At 41.9% G+C, this 20,137-nt stretch overlaps 2 protein-coding genes across 4 annotated transcripts; one reads left to right on the top strand and one right to left on the bottom strand.

Annotated features, from left to right (window-relative positions):
- Window positions 1–398: 398 nt before the first annotated feature.
- Window positions 399–17,817, bottom strand: LOC121582369 (integral membrane protein DGCR2/IDD). 3 transcript variants are annotated; one of them, XM_041898104.2, is made up of 11 exons: window positions 17,498–17,817; window positions 11,685–11,717; window positions 9,174–9,296; window positions 5,512–5,598; window positions 5,117–5,327; window positions 4,913–4,989; window positions 4,596–4,778; window positions 4,144–4,347; window positions 3,778–3,930; window positions 3,285–3,521; window positions 399–3,136 (listed from the first exon to the last, which is right to left on the bottom strand). In XM_041898104.2, exons 1-11 carry the CDS (start codon window positions 17,577–17,579, stop codon window positions 2,898–2,900), a joined length of 1,629 nt encoding a protein of 542 aa, XP_041754038.1. In that variant the 5' UTR covers window positions 17,580–17,817; the 3' UTR covers window positions 399–2,897. The 3 variants fall into 3 exon arrangements, with proteins under 3 accessions (XP_041754038.1, XP_041754040.1, XP_041754041.1); XM_041898106.1 differs by lacking the exon at window positions 11,685–11,717; XM_041898107.2 differs by lacking the exons at window positions 9,174–9,296; window positions 11,685–11,717.
- Window positions 17,818–18,130: 313 nt separating this feature from the next.
- LOC121582360 (testis-specific serine/threonine-protein kinase 1) lies at window positions 18,131–20,109 on the top strand. The gene has a single exon (XM_041898094.1). The coding sequence runs from the start codon at window positions 18,922–18,924 to the stop codon at window positions 20,029–20,031; it is 1,110 nt and encodes a 369-aa protein (XP_041754028.1). The 5' UTR covers window positions 18,131–18,921; the 3' UTR covers window positions 20,032–20,109.
- Window positions 20,110–20,137: the final 28 nt, after the last annotated feature.

Genomic DNA, 20,137 nt, shown 5'->3' on the forward strand with positions numbered 1-20,137 from the left:
CATCTCTTTTGGTTTCAGCCTCACTGCTAAGATAAGTTGCCTTTTTGGAGCGAAGATGGATAAGCCCATCTCCTATAGCCTGGGAGGGGAATTCATTAACTTACAGGAATCCCCTTCTCTGTCAGCAACACACAACTGACCGTTTAGGGATTTCCCACATCTCATCTTAATCCCCCTGACATTTGGTTACAGCGGCTGAGGGATTTCCTTGACAAATCAAGAGAACTCAGTGAAATGCCAAGACTGATGAAACACATAGCGTAGGCAGACACAGGTAGCCCTATTCACCCACTGCGGTCAAGCGTGCAGTCATCCATCCTAAGGTCTCAAGTTCTCTGCTACTACTAGGGGCCTAACCATCCCAGAGTCCTTCCCCAAATTGAGACACAACAGGCATCTGTCCTTCATGATACAATTTATTTGGCATTTGATTAGATGTACATCTACCTCAGAAAAATACATAAGAGCCCCCTGCAAAAGAAGCAAAAAAAAATACAATTTAAAAGCTATGAACTTAAAGAGAATACAACTAAATGTATCAACTGTTGCATTTTACATACATCATGTTCTAACTCATTGAAAGTTTATTTTACACGCCACCATTGTCTATCATAACAAATCAACTACAGTGCAAATCCAGCAGTTGGGGTTGGAGCAGGGGTTCCAACGCATTTATCTACATCAACCTGTAGGTAAGCCTCTGGGCTAAGCCTGGGCCAAGATGAGTAGAACTGTTTAAAATTATAAATCTGTTGGAAATATGTTCTCTCAGCATGCCTAAAGACTAAAACATGCACTATAGGTCCTAAAAACACACTCAAACCAAAGATGGAGAGCTGACCACCAAACACACATGCACACACACCAAAGTTTAAGATACATTTTTGTAACAATTCAAGACATGATTTCCTTGGATAATCCCCAAAAGGATTGTCTATGCTAAAAAAAAATGTAATACAAAACAACTTGAGACCTACCAAAGAAAATAAAAAAACAAATGTAATGCTACATACATACAACTGTACACAAACACATGGTACACACAAAGCTGCAATTCTCAAGATGGATCTTCAGCCATTTCAGTGCTGCTGGTGATAGACTAAAGCCATATAGATGAGCATGCTATGCAGATCCTGGCTGGTAAGGGCTTGGACCAAACTGGCTCCAAAATCCTTATAGGGGTCTTTGTGCTTTCATAGGCCTTCCATTGTAGCCTTCCAACTCCTTTGACCTTTCAACGCCACAGGTGAACAAATAACAGGGCTCTCACAGGTCTAGAGTATATACCTCATGACTGTATATAATGATTGTCATAATGGGATCAAATTATGGTTTTCCTAGTAGTTTTCACACTACTGCATTAGACTTTCCTGTCTGTCATCATGAAACAGGAGAAATGGGGTTAACCACCCAATGCCATTTAGGCTACTGTTAAAATCTAAACAGTTAAATCTCCAATGTCATGTTATAGTCTGAATCTTAAATACACTGAGATGACAATGTACATTGGTAAGAAAAGAAATACAGCGGATTCAATGATGGCTTCCAAAAATGACAATTGATGAATTTGTGTACATACAAACCCTCACACATACGTACAGTCAAGTAACAGACAGTTGAAGACATAATTAATTTAGTATTAATTGTTAATATGATTTCATGAGGAGAACACTATCTTAAGAAGTTTACTTTTACACATTTCATGATGGGGTATAAAACAGTAAGTAACCATTACACATTGCTACGAGCTACAAATGAAAAGCTAACCTTAATTCACACTCATCATTCATTGACATTCTCTTCATGAGGTGAACTCATTGACTAAGGTGGGGGACCCATCATCAATGTTCAGATCCCACAATAAACAATTCACAGCCTACTTCCTCCCCAAGAAAAGGGCACAATACTCAACCTTATTCAATTAGAACTCATAAATGAAATTCAATATTGTAGCAAGATTATTTGAAAAGTTGTAGCATTTATTTCAAAAAACACAGTAAGTTCGAGTGTTAGTTGGAGTTAACACTAACCGTACCTAAATATTTTTGCAAGGTTAAAAAACCTTTTGTAGCAGAAACTTTAATTTTCATATTCAAATTTGTGCCATCAATCTGGAAGACGTCTTAGCATATCAGATTGATTGGAGAGTGCAGAAATCCCAGTTCGGAGGCGGTGCTTGTGATGGAAAATTAATGCATTTCATTCATGGAGGAGACTTGGAGATGTAGTTGGGAGGGAGAGCAGAAGCACACGGCGCTTCGAGTCACGCGTCATGCTGTAAATCCAACAAACAATAATCCAAGCTCTGTCTCAGCCTCTACCTCCAGGACATAAGCAGAAAGACGCAAGCCATCTACCGCCTCCGTCATTATTACCTGCTGTAATGCTTGAGGGAGTATTTACATTGGGGGCAATCTTGAGCATGAAGCTCAAACAATACAATTCAAAAGCTTTGTCCAATGACAACTAGAAGCAGAAGCTCAGCCTCCTCGGCCTGGTGTAGTGTTGTTAGTTCTCTGTACAGAATCAGTCTTCCAGGTCCTTATTCGCTGGTCTGTGCTCACCTGTAGGAAAGTGATGTGCTCCACTCCATTTCTCCAAGTTCAAATGTAGAGGATACGTTTCTGACAGACACCCGACCAGTTTCAATTCACCTGTTTAAGAAACATACCAGTCCGATTCTCCTCACCGCTGCCCACCTCAAGGAGCAGACTGGTCCCGCAATCCATCCTGATACAATCTCTACCCTCTGTCTTTTGCCATTCCAGTCTCTTCTCACCCTCTCCTCTAACTAATGGACCAGTCCGCTCCAGTCCATCCTCCATAGTCTGCCACTGTCCACCTCTCTCAATCTGTGGGTCCAGACCATAGCAGCTCCCCTCCCCCTCCTCTCAGTCCTATACCATGGTGCTGAGGGAGGAGCTGCTGCTGCAGTCTGCAGGCATGGAGTCAGGGGCGTGGCCGTCAGTGGGGGTGTCAGGCCCCACCAGGAGGGTACTGCTGTCGATGGAGTCCTCCCGCTCCTGGGAGGACATTGGCACAGACTCTGGCTCGGGGACAGGTAGTGCTGGGGCGTCTGTCATGGCATCTACCACATCCCTCATCTGACTTGGGATCATCTGAACCCCATGGCGTGCTGTGGAGAACAGTGAGGACAGGGTTCAGAAACAGCTAGATACTTAACATAGTATCTAGTAAAAATCACAACTGTTCTATCACAGGAAGTGAGTAAATCACGGAAACATTAAGAACACAGGGTGGTCCATAAGTTATTTTGGGCCTACCCAGGTCCATATAGAGCAAGCTGTTGGGGTTGATGGAGGCTTCGTAGGGAGGAGGGGGGTCATCTGGGTGCTGGATGTCAGGGTATTTGTAGGCAGCGTAGGGTGGGGGAGGTTCCTGGAAATGAAATGCGCCTCCCTCTCCATCATCAGAGAGGTGAAGGGGAGTGAGGCCAGTGCCAAAAGCGTCCGGGCCATAGTCAAAGCCTGGGACTCGCCGTCCAAGGTTGAAATGGTGCACTGAGGATAGAGAGTGCCAAGAAAAAGTGAGACAACATTTCCGCTAATTGAAACCAATGTAGACGGACACTCACAAATGAAACACAAATAAAATGTGAATACACTGAAGTACCTGAGGCTAGAGGCTAATACAGGCTAGCTAGGAGAGGTGTTCCCTGTGTTTGTTAAAAGACCAAACAGGGCTGTTTTTTCAAGGGATGGCAGTGAGCTTGGTGACATTCGTTGTTTTGCATGAGTGCGATTATATGACGCTTACGGTTTCCTCCAATGAGTGTTTCGATGCGCTCACGTCTGCGCTGCCGGAGCCTGTGCACCATGAAGAGCAGCAGAGAGAGGATGAGGAAGGAGGAGATACAGCTGACGATCAGACGCATCCCACTGGCCATGGAGTCAAACAGGCTGCTGCCTTCTAAAAGACAGCGGGTCCACATTTTAATACAATTCAAATGTTTTTTTTAAATATACTTTTGTCCATTTACTTCCGTCTTCTGAAACTAGTGCCAAACATTGAGGCGCATGACAAGTGAGATGTGTTAAGAGCTCCACCTTGTGGGACATTCACAAACATCCATTGTTTCTAGTTTTTTTTTTTTATAGGGAATTGTGTGTGTTTAGGCAGTACCTGGGTCCAGGCAGGTGAACTTGCAGCACTCCTTGGGGTCCTTGCCGAAGTGCTTGCAGCCCTCTGGCCGATTACACAGCGCGGCCACACACATCTCTGGCTCGCCGTCGTGACATGTGCAGCTCAGGCACGGGTCTTCCCCCTTAGGGGTGAAGTAGTACCCCTCGGTCACCACCTGGTCCTTTATGTCCACACATGTCTGCCCTGTTAAAGAAAATCAAAGGTTTACAACCAGAACCAAACAAAAAACTATACCTACACTAACATAGAACGCTGGACTTCCCTAATTTACGTACACATTACAGCACCCAAGACTTTTGATAAAGAATTTATTGAATCTTATGACTCAAACAACCAGGTTTCAACTGAGAATCTACACTTGTTACAATCAAGCTACTTTGATCTCCTGTGAAGCTGCATAGGTCATTGGGTTTTAATAAGAGCAGACATACTCCTCTTGCACAGGAAGGGGAACTTTTTGTAACAGTTCTCGGCATGCCAGCTATGAAGGCCGCGCTCGTTCATGCTCTTGATCTGGAAGCGCTGCAGCTGGGCACAGAAAACGTTGTCCTGGGTCGGAGATGCCTCTCCAAAGTTAGTCAGGCCCTCCGGGGGCAGGAACACCTGCATCGACCCTGTAAGGGAACAGAGAAGGGAACAAGATTAACCTTAAGCCAAATACAGGTTTATTGCTTTGGTGGTTTGAGCATGACAATGAGTGCTCCTTGAGTTGCAACTGCTCCTTTTCATTCAAATTAACTGCACCCACCTTTATAAGCCACCTCCCAACGGCCCTCCAGTGAATGGTTCCGATTGGTTATGACATACTGGTATCCCACCCAGAACCTGAATCAGAGAGAAAGTGGATGAAATAATAACAAATGACTCTGGGACAGTAAAGCATCAGCCTTCAAGCATTCAGATCAACACTATATCACTTCACGTAACCCATCCTTAGCAAACACATACTCACTTGCACTGGTCTCTGCGCTCGCACACTTTCTCGTCGAAATCAACCTCGATCTTGAGGATGAACTGCAGTTCCTCGTTGGTAACGAAGGTCGCCAACGAGCCATTGACTTTCTGGCATGTGTCCACAGCCTGCCAGTAGTTCTCATTCCTCAGGTACACTTTGTAGCAGCTGGCTGTCTTCTCGTAGTGATGCCACCCACTAGGGCACTTCTCTGTGGAGGTAAATGTGCTTTAGTGCTCTTACAGTAGGCCTATGTCCAGTAACAAAGCTTTCCATCTGTTCTTTTAGCAACAACACTTCCAGTAGTTTAGATATTGTTTTAAAATCTCTCTAGCTCATCTTTTTGGATGAGTACTGAGTGAATGAATGATGGAGGTAGTTAGGTGGGGTCTTACTGTTAAAGCGCATAGGCTGGGCCACGCCGATTACATCTTCCACTTGGTCAAACCCATTGGCAAAGTGAAACGTCTCCTCCTTCATGGCTGTGAGGGAGGATCCGAGCGAGAGAGAAATATAACAGAGTGTAAGCAGTGTTTCAATAAAAGGAATGTACAGTGGCTACTGGCTGCAGTTCATAAAAAAACCTTCTGAAGACAACTTTGTTTGTACTCAAGGAACTTATTAGGGGATGGAGAAACTGCCCTTTCAGCCCATTCACAGGTCATCAACTGCAAAAACATTACCGTATTTTCCGCACTATAAGGCGCACCGGATTATAAGGCGCACCTTCAATGAATGGCCTATTTTAGAACTGTTTTCATATATAGGGCGCACCGGATTATAAGGCGCATAGAATAGAAGATACTGCAGTCAAACGTTTGACTGGGGTTGCGTTATGCATCCACTAGATGGAGCTGTGCTAAAGGGAATGTCAACAAAACAGTCAGATAAAGTCAAACTTTATTAAGCGTTTTGACAACAATTTTGGGGTCTTTATACACACACAAGTGGTGTGGGACTGTGAGTAAGCACAGTACCTGTGTTTACTGACTACGGTAGCCGTAATGCTGCAAGCGGTGCGGCTTTGTAGTTTACCAGTCGTACTGAAACATTTCATTATTATTAAATTGTTTTTATTGGTTTTTCATACTGAAACATTTTGACAGAGCGCCTTGAGCGCCGTGTACAACCAGTATGGATCAACCAATTAACCAATTGATCCATATATAAGGCGCTCCGGATTATAAGGCGCACTGTCGTTTTTTGAGAAAATTAAAGGCTTTTAAGTGCGCCTTATAGTGCGGAAAATACGGTAGTTGTTTCTCATGACAAAAAATTAAGTCAAATGTTTTGACTGCTTTTGCCACCATTTATCAAATAATGTAATATGCACACAGTCCAGATGAAACAAGATGGCCGTGTTATGGAGGTCAGATGCTGTGTGTGTACCCAATCCTTTCCATAATTCCTATAACGCAGCCAGCGATCCAGGGATCAGCGCTAGTTCAGGAATTAAGAAGCGGAAACAATAGGATTTCCTTAAAATCGCTTACTACTGCAATATCTAACCACATTGCAGTTCTACAGCTGCACCATTGAGAGCATATTGGCTGGCTGCATCACAGCTTGGTATGGCAACTGCACTGTCCTCGATCACAAGGCATTAGAGGGTGGTGCGGACGGCCCAGTACATCACTGGGGCGGAGCTCCCTGCCATCCAGGACCTCTATACCAGGCGGTGACAGAGGAAGGGCCGGAAAATTGACAAAGAGCCCAGCAAACCAAGCCACAGACTGTTTTCTCTGCTACCGCACAAAAAGTGGTACCGGAGCACCAAGTCTGGGACCAAAAGGCACCTGAACAGCTTCTACCCAAGCCATAAGACTGCTGAACAGTTAATCAAAATGGTTAACCAGACTATTTACCCTTTTTTTGCACCGACTCTCTTACACCGACTATGCACATTCACCGGACCCTACCCACATGCTCACACACACACTCTCCACATACACTGCTGCTACTCTGTTTATCATCTATCCTGATTGCATAGTCACCTTTACTCCTACCTACATATTACCTCTACCTCGTAGCCCTGCACATTGACTCAGTACCGGTACACCTTGTATATAGACTTATTTATTGTGTAACTATTTTCTATTTTTATTTGCAAATGTTCTTACATTTTTTACTCTGCATTGTTGGGAAAGGACTCGTAAGTAAGCATTTCACAGTAAAGTCTACACCCATTATTTTATTGTCACATGCGCCGAATATATGTATCACCCCAAAACCGATTTTTAAAAACAAAGCTCTCAATGAAAGACGTTAAGAAAACATACAGTGGGAAAAAAAGTATTTAGTCAGCCACCAATTGTGCAAGTTCTCCCACTTAAAAAGACGAGAGGCCTGTAATTTTCATCATAGGTACACGTCAACTATGACAGACAAATTGAGGGAAAAAAATCCAGAAAATCACATTGTAGGATTTTTAATGAATTTCTTTGCAAATTATGGTGGAAAATAAGTATTTGGTCACCTACAAACAAGCAAGATTTCTGGCTCTCACAGACCTGTAACTTCTTCTTTAAGAGGCTCCTCTGTCCTCCACTCGTTACCTGTATTAATGGCACCTGTTTGAACTTGTTATCAGTATAAAAGACACCTGTCCACAACCTCAAACAGTCACACTCCAAACTCCACTATGGCCAAGACCAAAGAGCTGTCAAAGGACACCAGAAACAAAATTGTAGACCTGCACCAGGCTGGGAAGACTGAATCTGCAATAGGTAAGCAGCTTGGTTTGAAGAAATCAACTGGGAGCAATTATTAGGAAATGGAAGACATACAAGACCACTGATAATCTCCCTCGATCTGGGGCTCCACGCAAGATCTCACCCCGTGGGGTCAAAATGATCACAAGAACGGTGAGCAAAAATCCCAGAAGCACACGGGGGGACCTAGTGAATGACCTGCAGAGAGCTGGGACCAAAGTAACAAAGCCTACCATCAGTAACACACTACGCTGCCAGGGACTCAAATCCTGCAGTGCAAGACATGTCCCCCTGCTTAAGCCAGTACATGTCCAGGCCCGTCTGAAGTTTGCTAGAGTGCATTTGGATGATCCAGAAGAGGATTGGGAGAATGTCATATGGTCAGATGAAACCAAAATATAACTTTTTGGTAAAAACTCAACTCGTCGTGTTTGGAGGACAAAGAATGCTGAGTTGCATCCAAAGAACACCATACCTACTGTGAAGCATGGGGGTGGAAACATCATGCTTTGGGGCTGTTTTTCTGCAAAGGGACCAGGACAACTGATCCGTGTAAAGGAAAGAATGAATGGGGCAATGTATCGTGAGATTTTGAGTGAAAACCTCCTTCCATCAGCAAGGGCATTGAAGATGAAACGTGGCTGGGTCTTTCAGCATGACAATGATCCCAAACACACCTCCCGGGCAACGAAGGAGTGGCTTCGTAAGAAGCATTTCAAAGTCCGTGTTGCCCAGCGACAGCCCCAAAACATCACTGCTCTAGAGGAGATCTGCATGGAGGAATGGGCCAAAATACCAGCAACAGTGTGTGAAAACCTTGTGAAGACTTACAGAAAACGTTTGACCTGTGTCATTGCCAACAAAGGGTATATAACAAAGTATTGAGAAACTTTTGTTATTGACCAAATACTTATTTTCCACCATAATTTGCAAATAAATTCATTAAAAATCCTACAATGTGATTTTCTGGAGAAAAAAAATCTCATTTTGTCTGTCATAGTTGACGTGTACCTATGATGACAATTACAGGCCTCTCATCTTTTTAAGTGGGAGAACTTGCACAATTGGTGGCTGACTAAATACCGTACTTGTTTTCGCCACTGTATGTACTCAGTGAGTTTGGTGTTTCCCCTGACATTTAGAAAGTTGTTTTCTTAGAAATTTAGAGCTGCTCTGAGCTGTTCAAGATTAGCCTAATTTATAGTATTTTGGGGATGTACGAAGTCTCTGTCCTTTACAATAGAGCATGCAATAATGAAAGTGTACTTACAGTATCATGATTATTTGGGAAGGGGACTAGAGTTCAGGTTGAGGTCTAGGTAAAGGGATAAAGAGGTGTTACTCACGGGGGCAGTCCAACTCATCGCTCTTGTCCTCACAAGCAGTCCAGCCGTCACACTGCCAGGACAAGGGGATGCATTGCATCTTCCCACTGAGGCAGGCAAACTGCCCAGGGCTGCAGCGCAGCTCTGAAACACAGCACAGAGGGAGGCTAACATCACACAGCACCCCCTGTAGTCTTAACATGGCCACTGCAACACAGCTTTTGTTCTCTCAATTTTGCTTACCAACACTGAAAGACAAGTCTATGAAATATTGAGCATTTCCAGCTTTTAGTATCATTACTTAGATACATACCCCTGTCTAGTGATAGTTTTCACAATTGATCATGAACATTACAATAACAATGCACCCGTTGCTTTAAATAATGAACATTTTCTGGGAAACAAATGAATAAAAGAAACCAAGGGAAAAACAAAGGGAAAATATTTCTGGGAATTCAGTTATGCAGCAATATCTCTCAAGTATTCTGACTGAGTTCAATTCAGGTCTGGTGCTTAAAATCAAATCAGAGTAGCTACTAAACAAGACTCAAATCCTTATAACTAAAACAACAAACAGGGGTCATCATTGTGAGTGTTATTGAGAACTGCGCTTACAAACAAAAATATGAGAAACATGCATTAGGGCCTAACAATTTATCTAAAATAAGCCTCTATAAAAAATAAAAATAAAGAAGAGGTAGCCTAAAGGGGTCATGACAAGACATAGGCCTACAGTAAAACCTTATTTTAGTGTCTAGCCATAAATGTAAGTGCCAAAATAAAATACAAACGTATGAGGGATACAAAGTATATTGAAAGCAGGTGCTTCCACACAGGTGTGGTTCCTGAGTTAATTAAGCAATTAACATATCATCACGCTTAGGGTCATGCATAAGAATGCCCAGTTATTTGGCTACAATGGCTAGAAGAGCTCTCAGTGACTTTCAAAGAGGGGTCTCAAAGGAGCATAGGTGGTTTAAAGGGTGTGTCTCTCAGTCACCAGATCTCAACCCAATTTAACACTTATGGGAGATTCTGGAGCGTCTGGGACGGTTTTTCACCACCATCAACAAAACACCAAATTATTGTGGAAGAATGGTGTCGCATCCCTCCAATAGAGTTCCACACACTTAGAATCTATGCCATGGCGCATTGAAGCGGTTCTGGAGGCCCAACGCCCTATTAAGACACTGTTGGTGTTTCCTTTATTTTGGCAGTTATCTACAGTGAGGGAAAAAAGTATTTGATCCCCTGCTGATTTTGTACGTTTGCCCACTGACAAAGACATGATCAGTCTATAATTTTAATTGTAGGTTTATTTGAACAGTGAGAGACAGAATAACAAAAAAATCCAGAAAAACACATGTCAAAAATGTTATAAATTGATTTGCATTTTAATGAGGGAAATAAGTATTTGACCCCCTCTCAATCAGAAAGATTTCTGGCTCCCAGGTGTCTTTTATACAGGTAATGAGCTGAGATTAGGAGCACACTCTTAAAGGGAGTGCTCCTAATCTCAGCTTGTTACCTGTATAAAAGACACCTGTCCACAGAAGCAATCAATCAGCCAGGGCATTGAAAATGGGTCGTGGATGGGTATTCCAGCATGACAATGACCCAAAACACACGGCCAGGGCAACAAAGGTGTGGCTCAAGAAGAAGCACATTAAGGTCCTGGAGTGGCCTAGCCAGTCTCCAGACCTTAATCCCATAGAAAATCTGTAGAGGGAGCTGAAGGTTCGAGTTGCCAAACGTCAGCCTCGAAACCTTAATGACTTGGAGAAGATCTGCAAAGAGGAGTGGGACAAAATCCCTCCTGAGATGTGTGCAAACCTGGTGGCCAACTACAAGAAACGTCTGACCTCTGTGACTGCCAACAAGGGTTTTGCAACCAAGTACTAAGTCATGTTTTGCAGAGGGGTCAAATACTTATTTCCCTCATTAAAATGCAAATACATTTATAACATTTGACATGCGTTTTTCTGGATTTTTTTGTTGTTATTCTGTCTCTCACTGTTCAAATAAACCTACCATTAAAATTATAGACTGATCATGTCTTTGTCAGTGGGCAAACATACAAAATCGGCAGGGGATCAAATACTGTTTTCCCCTCACTGTATATATACACACCTTAGTAACACAGAAGCAGTGTTAAGTGGGTCAGCGTCTCAGTGCCATGTGTGATTAACATGAGACGTCACAGCATCAGGGGTTCTCCTGTGAGGAGGGAGTATTAGGCCTAGCTTTCTAAAACAGATAGAACTCATCTCACTCTATGGCACGGAACAGATCTAGGCCTAGCGTCTAGACAATCACACTGGATTCTTTGAAAGTAGTTTAATATTGTTGAAGGAGTTGATTGTATAAAAACTGTTACAGAGTAAATATCTGAGTTCAATGGAAAAACAAAGCACTGCTGTGAATGGGAAAATTCAACAGAGGCACAAGCTGAGGATAGAGCAGAGTAACCCAAATAGCTGGAGCTTGGCAGACCTATACATCCACTGCACTAACAGAGGAGATGCTGCTTACCTGACAATAATCTTGCCAGAGCTAGCCGTGGACCTGAAACAAAACAAAAAAGCAATTTCTGATGAACTAACACTTTGAACCTCAAAATTCCGAGTTTGGAATGTTCCACCACATAAAGGGAAGGGAAAAGTTGGGAGTGAACCATATGATGACAGAGCAATGACAACTAATGTGTGAAAAAAATGTTTTACAGAAAACGTTATTTGTATTTTTTCACCCAAAAAATATTCACTTGTAAAAAGGAATCACATCGCACTCACTAGATACATTGGTCTTTGCTCGGCAATGGTAACAGGAAACTCTGGGTATTTAACCATCTGTTCTTTAGATACAGGTGTTTGAGTTCACCCAAATGTCACCAGGACCACCTACTCTTCCAAAAATGCCACTGTATCTGATTGTTCTCAAATGTAGACATTTTTTGTTCTGTCTTTTTATAATAACAGCCCGTTTACATGGAAGCATAGAATGTAGCCTAGGTTGGGTTGGAGCCATAGACTGTATATGTATGTATGTAGCCTAGGCTATTCACAACTAAGCAAGTTTGCCAAAATCACCCTTGTGTTTGTATTTATTAAGGATCCCCATTAGCAGCTACTCTTTCTGGGGTCCAGCAAGATTAAGGCAGTTATATACAGTTTTAAATATTACATTACATGACATTACATTTCATAACACTTTACCCAATACATTTAGTGTGTTCCCTCAGGCCACTACTCCACTTTCACATATTTACAATACAACGTCCATGTGCACGTGTGTGTAGAGTGCGTGTCTTATGTGTATGTGTCTGTGTGTGTCTCAAAGTCCCCGCTGTTCCATAAGGTGTATTTTAATCTGTTTTTTAAAATCTGATTCTATTGCTTGCATCAGTTACCTGATGTGGAATAGAGTTCCATGTAGCCATGGCTCTATGTAGTACTGTGCGCCTCCCATAGTCTGTTCTTGACTTGGGGATTGTGAAGAGACCTTTGGTGGCATGTCTTGTGGGGTATGCATGGGTGTCCGAGCTGTATGCTAGTAGTTTAAAAACAGACACCTCAGCGCATTCAGCATGTCAACACTTCTTACAAAAACAAGTAGTGATGAAGTCAATCTCTCCTTCACTTTGAGCGATGAGAGATTTACATGCATATTATTCATGTTAGCTCTCCGTGTACATTTAAGTGCCAGCTGTGCTGCCCTGTTCTGAGCCAATTGTAATTTTCCGAGGTCCCTCTTTGTGGCACCTGACCACACGACTGATCTTAGGCTTGTGTGCGGCTGCTCGGCCATGGAAACCCATTTCATGAAGCTCCCGACGAACAGTTATTGTGCTGACGTTGCTTCCAGAGGCAGTTTGAAACTCAGTAGTGAGTGTTGCAACCGAGGACAGACGATTTTTACGTGCTTCAGCACTCGGCGGTCCCGTTCTGTGAGCTTGTGTGGCCTACCACTTCGCGGCTGAGCCGTTGTTGCTCCTAGACGTTTCCACTTCACAATAACAGTACTTACAGTTGACCGGGGCAGCTCTAGCAGGGCAGAAATTTGACTAACTGACTTGTTGGAAAGGTGGCATCCTATGACAGTGCCACGTTGTGAATCCTCTACAGATCTCAGGTGTGCAAAAGCAATACCCCAAATCAGTGCATGGGTTCAGGGCAGGTCCAGGGAGACAACAGCATCTTCCTGCAGATAAAGGATCAATAGCTAACTAGGGTAAAGTGGAGGTGGGTGGTGCCATTTGATTAGAAAACTACCACAAATCTGAAAGTTCTGTGTTCTCAACCACAACCAGTCAGACCACACACAATCACGGCATTATTGTTAGCATCTAGGTAATGACGATAATGCGGTGACGTCTTACTTGATGGTCACATGCATCATAAGAGACCATAAACTAGAAGGTCAATGCAGTGATGCAAGTTGATGTAGCAGCAAATACCCTGCTTCTTCATATTTCAGGCAGATTGAAATCAGATTAACTACCCAAGTAATGCCATGATGTTAGCTAGATTGCTAGCTATGGCTAATATAAAACAGCAGATGGCCCAGTCTTGTGTTGCTCCTGCGACGTAGCAATCTAACGTTAGCTTTGCGTGCCTGTTTGCTAGCTGAAATGCAGCTTGCGAACTACACTTAACAAAAATAAAACGCAACAATTTCAAAGTTTTTACTGAGTTACAGTTCATAAGGAAATCAGTCAATTGAAATAAATTCATTAGGCTCTAATCTATGGATTTCACATGACTGGGAATGCAGAACTGCAGTCAGGTCAAGACCCTGGTGAGGACGTCGAGCACGCAGATGAGCTTCCCTGAGACGGTTTCTGACAGTTTGTGCAGAAATTCTTCGGTTGTGCAAACCCAGTTTCATCAGCTGTCCGGTTGGCTGGTCTCAGACGATTCCGCAGGTGAAGAAGCCGGATATGGAGGTCCCGTGCTGGCATGGTTACACGTGGCCTGCGGTTGTGAGGCCGGTTGGACGTACAGACAAATTCTCTAAAACGACATTTCTCTTATGGTAGAGAAATGAACATTCAAATTGCACGCTCCCTCAAAACTTGAGACATCTGTGGCATTGTGCTGTGTGACAAAACTGCACATTTTAGAGTGGCCTTTTATTGTCCCCAGCACAAGGTGCACCTGTGTTATGATCATGCTCTTTAAGCAGCTTTTTAATATGCCACACCTGTCAGGTGGATGGATTATCTAGGCAAATGAGAAATGGTCACTAACAGGGATGTAAACAAATTTGTGCACAACATTTGAGAGAAATAATCTGTTTGTGCGTATGGAAAACTTCTGGGATCTTTTATTTTAGCTCATGAAACATGGGACCAACACTTTACATGTTGCGTTTATATTTTTGTTCAGTATAGCTAGCTAGTAGTGTTGCACAGTATAGCGAAACGTATGTACTTTTCGTTACTAGATCATGAAAAACAGTTTGTTACTCGAATTCGTTACAGTCGGTACTTTTGTCAAATTTCTCATATCTATCAGTGCTGTCGTCCCTTATTGCGCGCACCGTGCCTGCTCCACTTACTCATTGCTAGCCTGCACTGGGAGTCTGGGCTGTATCATGTTAGCTCCTCACTCATGCTACGCAGAAGTTAACACACTTGAATAATGCAACACGGCATGTAAAAATGTTGAAACTGTTAACAAAACAATATCCATACAGACTAGAACACTAAAACGCAAGAAGATACCGGTAGCTTCCAGCTTTGTAGGCTAACTTTCCTAGTTAGCTGACAGCTAAAATCAATTCACTACCCTAGTACTTTGTGATAATATGCAAATCATAGCACAAAACATGCTGATTTCAAAGCTGATTGACAACAAAAAAACATTAATTCACTTATTCTGCCTCTCAAGTTTCTCCCAAAGATTATTGCTGACCCCCTCTTGCCTAGTGAATAACATCATTACTGGTTAAAGACACAACGCACATTTTTATAAAAGAAGCTATTCAAATGTTCTTTCTCAGTATAAAGGACAAAATAAGTCCCAAATGGAAGGGAAACTGATTGTCATCTGTAGTCCATGAAATCAGCCAAAACAAGCTCAATATGTCAATGCATGCACGCACTCCTATTGAATATGCATTCACCTGTATTGTGGATAGGCCTAGACTAAATCTTGATTTACCTAGTTTATCAATAGAGATTTACCATTCAAATAAATGCTTACCACATTGTTATGTAGTTAGATTGGTAAAAACAAAGTCAAATGTATTGTATGCTTTCATAATTGATTCATTAATGCATACATGGCTGTCTCTGAAAAATGTTGACGCAAAAAATGTCCAAATCTTTTTTTTTTTGTAATGATATTGAACTCAAAAGATGCCCAACGATTGAACAGGGCCCAGCTTCTTGACAGCGATGTAATTTAGGCTTACGATTGTTTTAACGATGCCTCGTTCCAACAATGGCCTAAGATGTAACATGCGTTTGCCAAAACACCACGCAGGGAGAACATTCACTAAGCGCGTCGTTGAGGCATACAGTAGATCCTGATAGGATCGAAAGAAAGTCAGCGCTGCTCTCAGATCAGCTTTCTCATTTCAAATCTTACCTTAACATTAGAATTATTCCACAATACTGACGACGGGTCAGCTCCTACAAAGATATTATCACAGCTGCAAATTTCGAGGCGGCTTATTCTAATGCTTTGCTTACCCTATAATAATGCACTAAATCAAGATTTGGCACATCATTGCACACGCTGTTACACATCATGACACATATTGAGGCAAAGTGACAGACAGTAGGCAGCCTACAATTAGCAAAATATAACTAAATTGAATGAAAATGAAATAGATTTCAATATTGTTGAGTTAAATGCCTATGTAGCCTCTTAATGCAGTAATCTCTGTTCTCAGTTGAAACATATTTTTATCATTCGCTTCTAGGGCAGAGCGATTAACTGAAATTGCAGTTATTTTTGGGGTTTTAAACAATTTATTGACTTAAGTCAGTTCAATTATTTGAATTCCATTTAGTTTTTTGTTCATTTTTCTGTGAGCTCAATGCGAACATTGCATAGTTTCTCTAAAGATAAATCAGACCTAGCCTGAACTGGCCCATATTCTACATAGTTTTGCGCATAAACCGTGGTAATTAACTACAATGACCATAATCCATTGAGCATCTACTTGTCCGGTCTGTTTTTCTTTTAGAACTGCTACGGAAGAGACAAGAATGTGCGATTGTGAGGGGATATAGAGAGCAGCTGTTGCTTCGCCAGGTATCGCTACCTGAAAATACATGATCAAAGTGATAGATAGTTGGTATTCAGCAGTCATAAAAGTATGCCTTATTTACTTTGAACTACAAAATAGCGATTTTGTCAAACAGCAGTTCTATAGAGATGAGATTACTTGAAATGAAATAAAGTAATCAAATAAAACAAATGTAATATACAAAACTGAAATATTTTATTAAAGTAAAGTAATGTGAATAAATGGTTAATAAGTGACAAGCAATAATGGGCAGTCACTACCATCATGGGACTTTTAATTGTTTTATTCTGTGTTACAGCATTAAACCCAAATAATCGAAGAGCATCTAAGGACGCGTTTAGCTAGTTATTCTACTAGTCGTCTGAGGCAGTCGGTAAATAACGAGCGTTTTCATGTGCAACTTTAGTAACGATGTTTTTGGGAAACAGCTCGGAGATTTAGCGATAATCGGGCCCAGATCAGTAGCTAATTTACAAACTGAGTTTTTCTGTCTGGATCTCAAGTGCGATTCTGTGACTAATATTATTTTTTCCCCCGTGGTATTGTTTTGGTATCGAGTATTGTGATACTAAACCTATTATCGTTATCGAAGTCAAAATGCTGGTATCGTGACAACACTAGCTAGTACTGGGTTCTGGAAATAAAGTAGAGCACCCACATTCACGCATCTACAACTAAAGCCGCTAACTAGTAATGCTAGACTTTCAGCAGGCTAGCTATAACTTGTAAACGTTCTCTCGAGCAAAGTGTAAACCACACCGACGATGGAACGGCAAAATATAGCTAACTAGTTACAGCTCAATATTGAATCATGTCCCCATAGAACTCATTTTCTAAAAATAAAATAATTTACGTTAAAGTTAGCTAGCTACGCAGTAAGTGAGCTAGCCAGCGAGCCATAACAACACCACGCGCTATTCAGCAAAGGCAGCGGCAAACATTGAGACCAGTGGATAAGCTAGCTAGAAACGCCATCTACACTAGCTAAATTACCGTACAATTAGGCCTACCATAGCACACGGGTATACATACATAAGCAAGCTAGCTGACAAAAATGACCACCAATTGCATTTCACCGGTCTTACCTGTTCGTGGTGGGTCTGTTAAAGTGAGGACGAAGAGCAAAGAGAGAAGGACGTAACTGCTGCTGTCAGCCTTTGGCAACATTTATCCTCCATTCATAGTAACTCCTCTACTCAGAAATAAAATAAACCGAGACCTGATCCAACGTTTGCTTCGAACCTATCAGCGCCAAAGATAGGTCCTAGCCATTCAAAGAGGTGGAAATATATGATAGATAACGAGCTACATCATTATTATTATTAAGCCCTGTTTTTCATTCGGCCTGTCCAATGTATTCCAGAACGGAAATAAAACAAGATGGCTCCGTCCTCCCATCACAACAATCCCAAACGGCCACAAAGCCTATCAGCTGGTGGGTTGGAGGCGGAGTTTTCTAAAGTTATTGTCATACAGTCATTGGTTATTGTATACAAAATGTGTTTGTCAATGACTGTATATATGAAAGTCACAGTAACATAATTGTGTCCAGAGAGTGATACAATATTAATTTCGTATTAATCGGTTCGTTCTGAGTCATTGCAAATAAGACTACACTTTAATTTCAACACAACTTCATGGACAGCAGCTTTTTTTCCCCTTTCTTTTATCAGGGATTCATACTGAGACCAAGGTCTCTTTTACAGATGAGCCCTGAATTACATAAAATAGAGACATCAAAGTATAACTGCAAGCAGTAAGAAAAACACGGTCATAAAAAACGAACACATTGATCAGTAGTATGGTCCTCAATCAGCTTTCTGAATTGCCCTAGTGGCACCAGAACATCAAATTTAAGATTGTTTTTAAGATTGTTCCACAAATAAGGTGCTAGACCAAAGGAATTTCCACAGTTGGCCATCCCTGAGACCGGATTTGGTAACTCGTATGTCTAAAGTTTAGTAATGATGTTGGGTACAGTGGGACTTTATGTAATAGGGCTCTATAAATGAAAACATAGCAATGTATCAACCTACGTGACATCAAAGTGGCCAACCAACTTTCTGGTAGAGAATGCAGTGGCCAAACTAAAATTGCAACCTTTATAATACATATGATAAAAATATTTATCATGGGTATTAAAATGTCATGAATCATTAGGAAAATGGATGATGCCCGAGTTTCCGATTAGTAATTCCAAATTGGATGATCGTTCAAAAGTTTTTCCCGATCGGAGCAAATTTTTTCCCGCATGGAGTTGCTTTGAACGCACCATTATGGCATAAATAAATGGCTCTGCTTTTGAGGAATTAAACGTTCCATTATGACACAAATTGATGTAATAGAAATAAACTTCATACGTAATTGCCCACGTTTATGACAAAATATGGAATGTTAGTAACATTGACCCCATGTGTATCTTTGATATTCAACTATGAACGGAGTTCAATATGGTGTCGATCATGGTGTAATAACACAATCACCTAAATAATTCGGGTCGGGACTAGCCATGGATGACTCACTGGTGCTGAAGAAACGGGGATATACACTGGGCATCAGTTTAGGCGAGGGGTCGTACGCCAAAGTAAAATCCGCTTATTCGGAGCGTCTGAAGACCAATGTTGCAATTAAAATTATTAACAGAAGAAAGGCGCCGGCAGATTTTTTGGAGAAGTTCTTGCCCCGGGAAATGGAGATCCTTGCATCCCTAAATCACCGCAACATCGTCAAGACCTTCGAGATCTTCGAGACTTCAGAAGGCAAGGTGTACATGATTATAGAGCTTGGTGTGCAAGGGGACCTACTAGAGTTCATCAAATTCAGGGGTGCTTTGCCCGAAGATTTCACCAGAAAACTGTTCAAACAGCTGTCACTTGCAATACAATTTGCACACGACCTAGATGTTGTTCACAGAGACTTGAAATGTGAAAACCTGCTATTGGACAAAGACTTCAACCTCAAAGTGTCGGACTTTGGATTTGCCAGGAGGATCAATTATGATGATGTTGGACAAATGATTCTCAGCAAAACATTCTGTGGCTCTGCAGCCTATGCAGCACCAGAGGTATTACAGGGGCTCCCATACAATGCCAAAGTGTATGACGTTTGGAGTATGGGGGTCGTTCTATTCATCATGCTCTGTGGGTCTATGCCCTATGACGACTCCAATATAAAGAAGATGCTGAAAATTCAGAAAGAGCATCGCATTGACTTCCCACGCAGCAAAACTGTCCCTACAGAGTGCAAAGACCTGATGTATCGCATGCTTAACCCAGATGTGGCCCAGAGGATAGAGATTGATGATATCCTTGAGCATGTATGGGTGCAGTCAAAATCCAAATCACATGATGGTAGTAAGAGACAAGAAGATGTACCTTCCACATCTGAAGCTGCTTGCTCCAAAAAGGAAAGGAAGGGTGAAAGTAGTACGCATGAAAGTAAGCATCCTCATGGTAATGAGGACAAGAAACGGGCGAAAGTGGAGGCTGAGGCCGAATCGGACCCTAAACTTTCTGTGGAGAGCAAAGAGGCAGCTGGACCATCTAAGCGTACCAAGAAAAAATCATCCCCGGATGCAAGGAATGACTTCCCTGCTGATTCATTCCACCTAATTAGTTAAGAATAAATTAAGCATACATCTTTGTCAAGATTAACCATATAGACTTATAGTTACATTTCTTCACATGTTGAGTCTGCTATGATAAAAGGTGAGTGTTAACATTTCA

The sequence above is a fragment of the Coregonus clupeaformis genome, chromosome 15 (genome assembly GCF_020615455.1).
Source record: "Coregonus clupeaformis isolate EN_2021a chromosome 15, ASM2061545v1, whole genome shotgun sequence".
Lineage (NCBI taxonomy): Eukaryota > Metazoa > Chordata > Actinopteri > Salmoniformes > Salmonidae > Coregonus > Coregonus clupeaformis.

Bases quoted from the DNA above. Each gene is read 5' to 3' on its own strand.
- LOC121582369 (XM_041898104.2), bottom strand. From the start codon at position 17,579: ATGTTGCCAAAGGCTGACAGCAGCAGTTACGTCCTTCTCTCTTTGCTC. The intron at 11,718-17,497 runs GTAAGACCGGTG...GTTTTGTTTCAG, and splicing joins AACAGACCCACCACGAACAG to GTCCACGGCTAGCTCTGGCA. The intron at 3,931-4,143 runs GTACTGCCTAAA...GCTGTCTTTTAG, and splicing joins GTTCACCTGCCTGGACCCAG to AAGGCAGCAGCCTGTTTGAC.
- LOC121582360 (XM_041898094.1), top strand. From the start codon at position 18,922: ATGGATGACTCACTGGTGCTGAAGAAACGGGGATATACACTGGGCATC.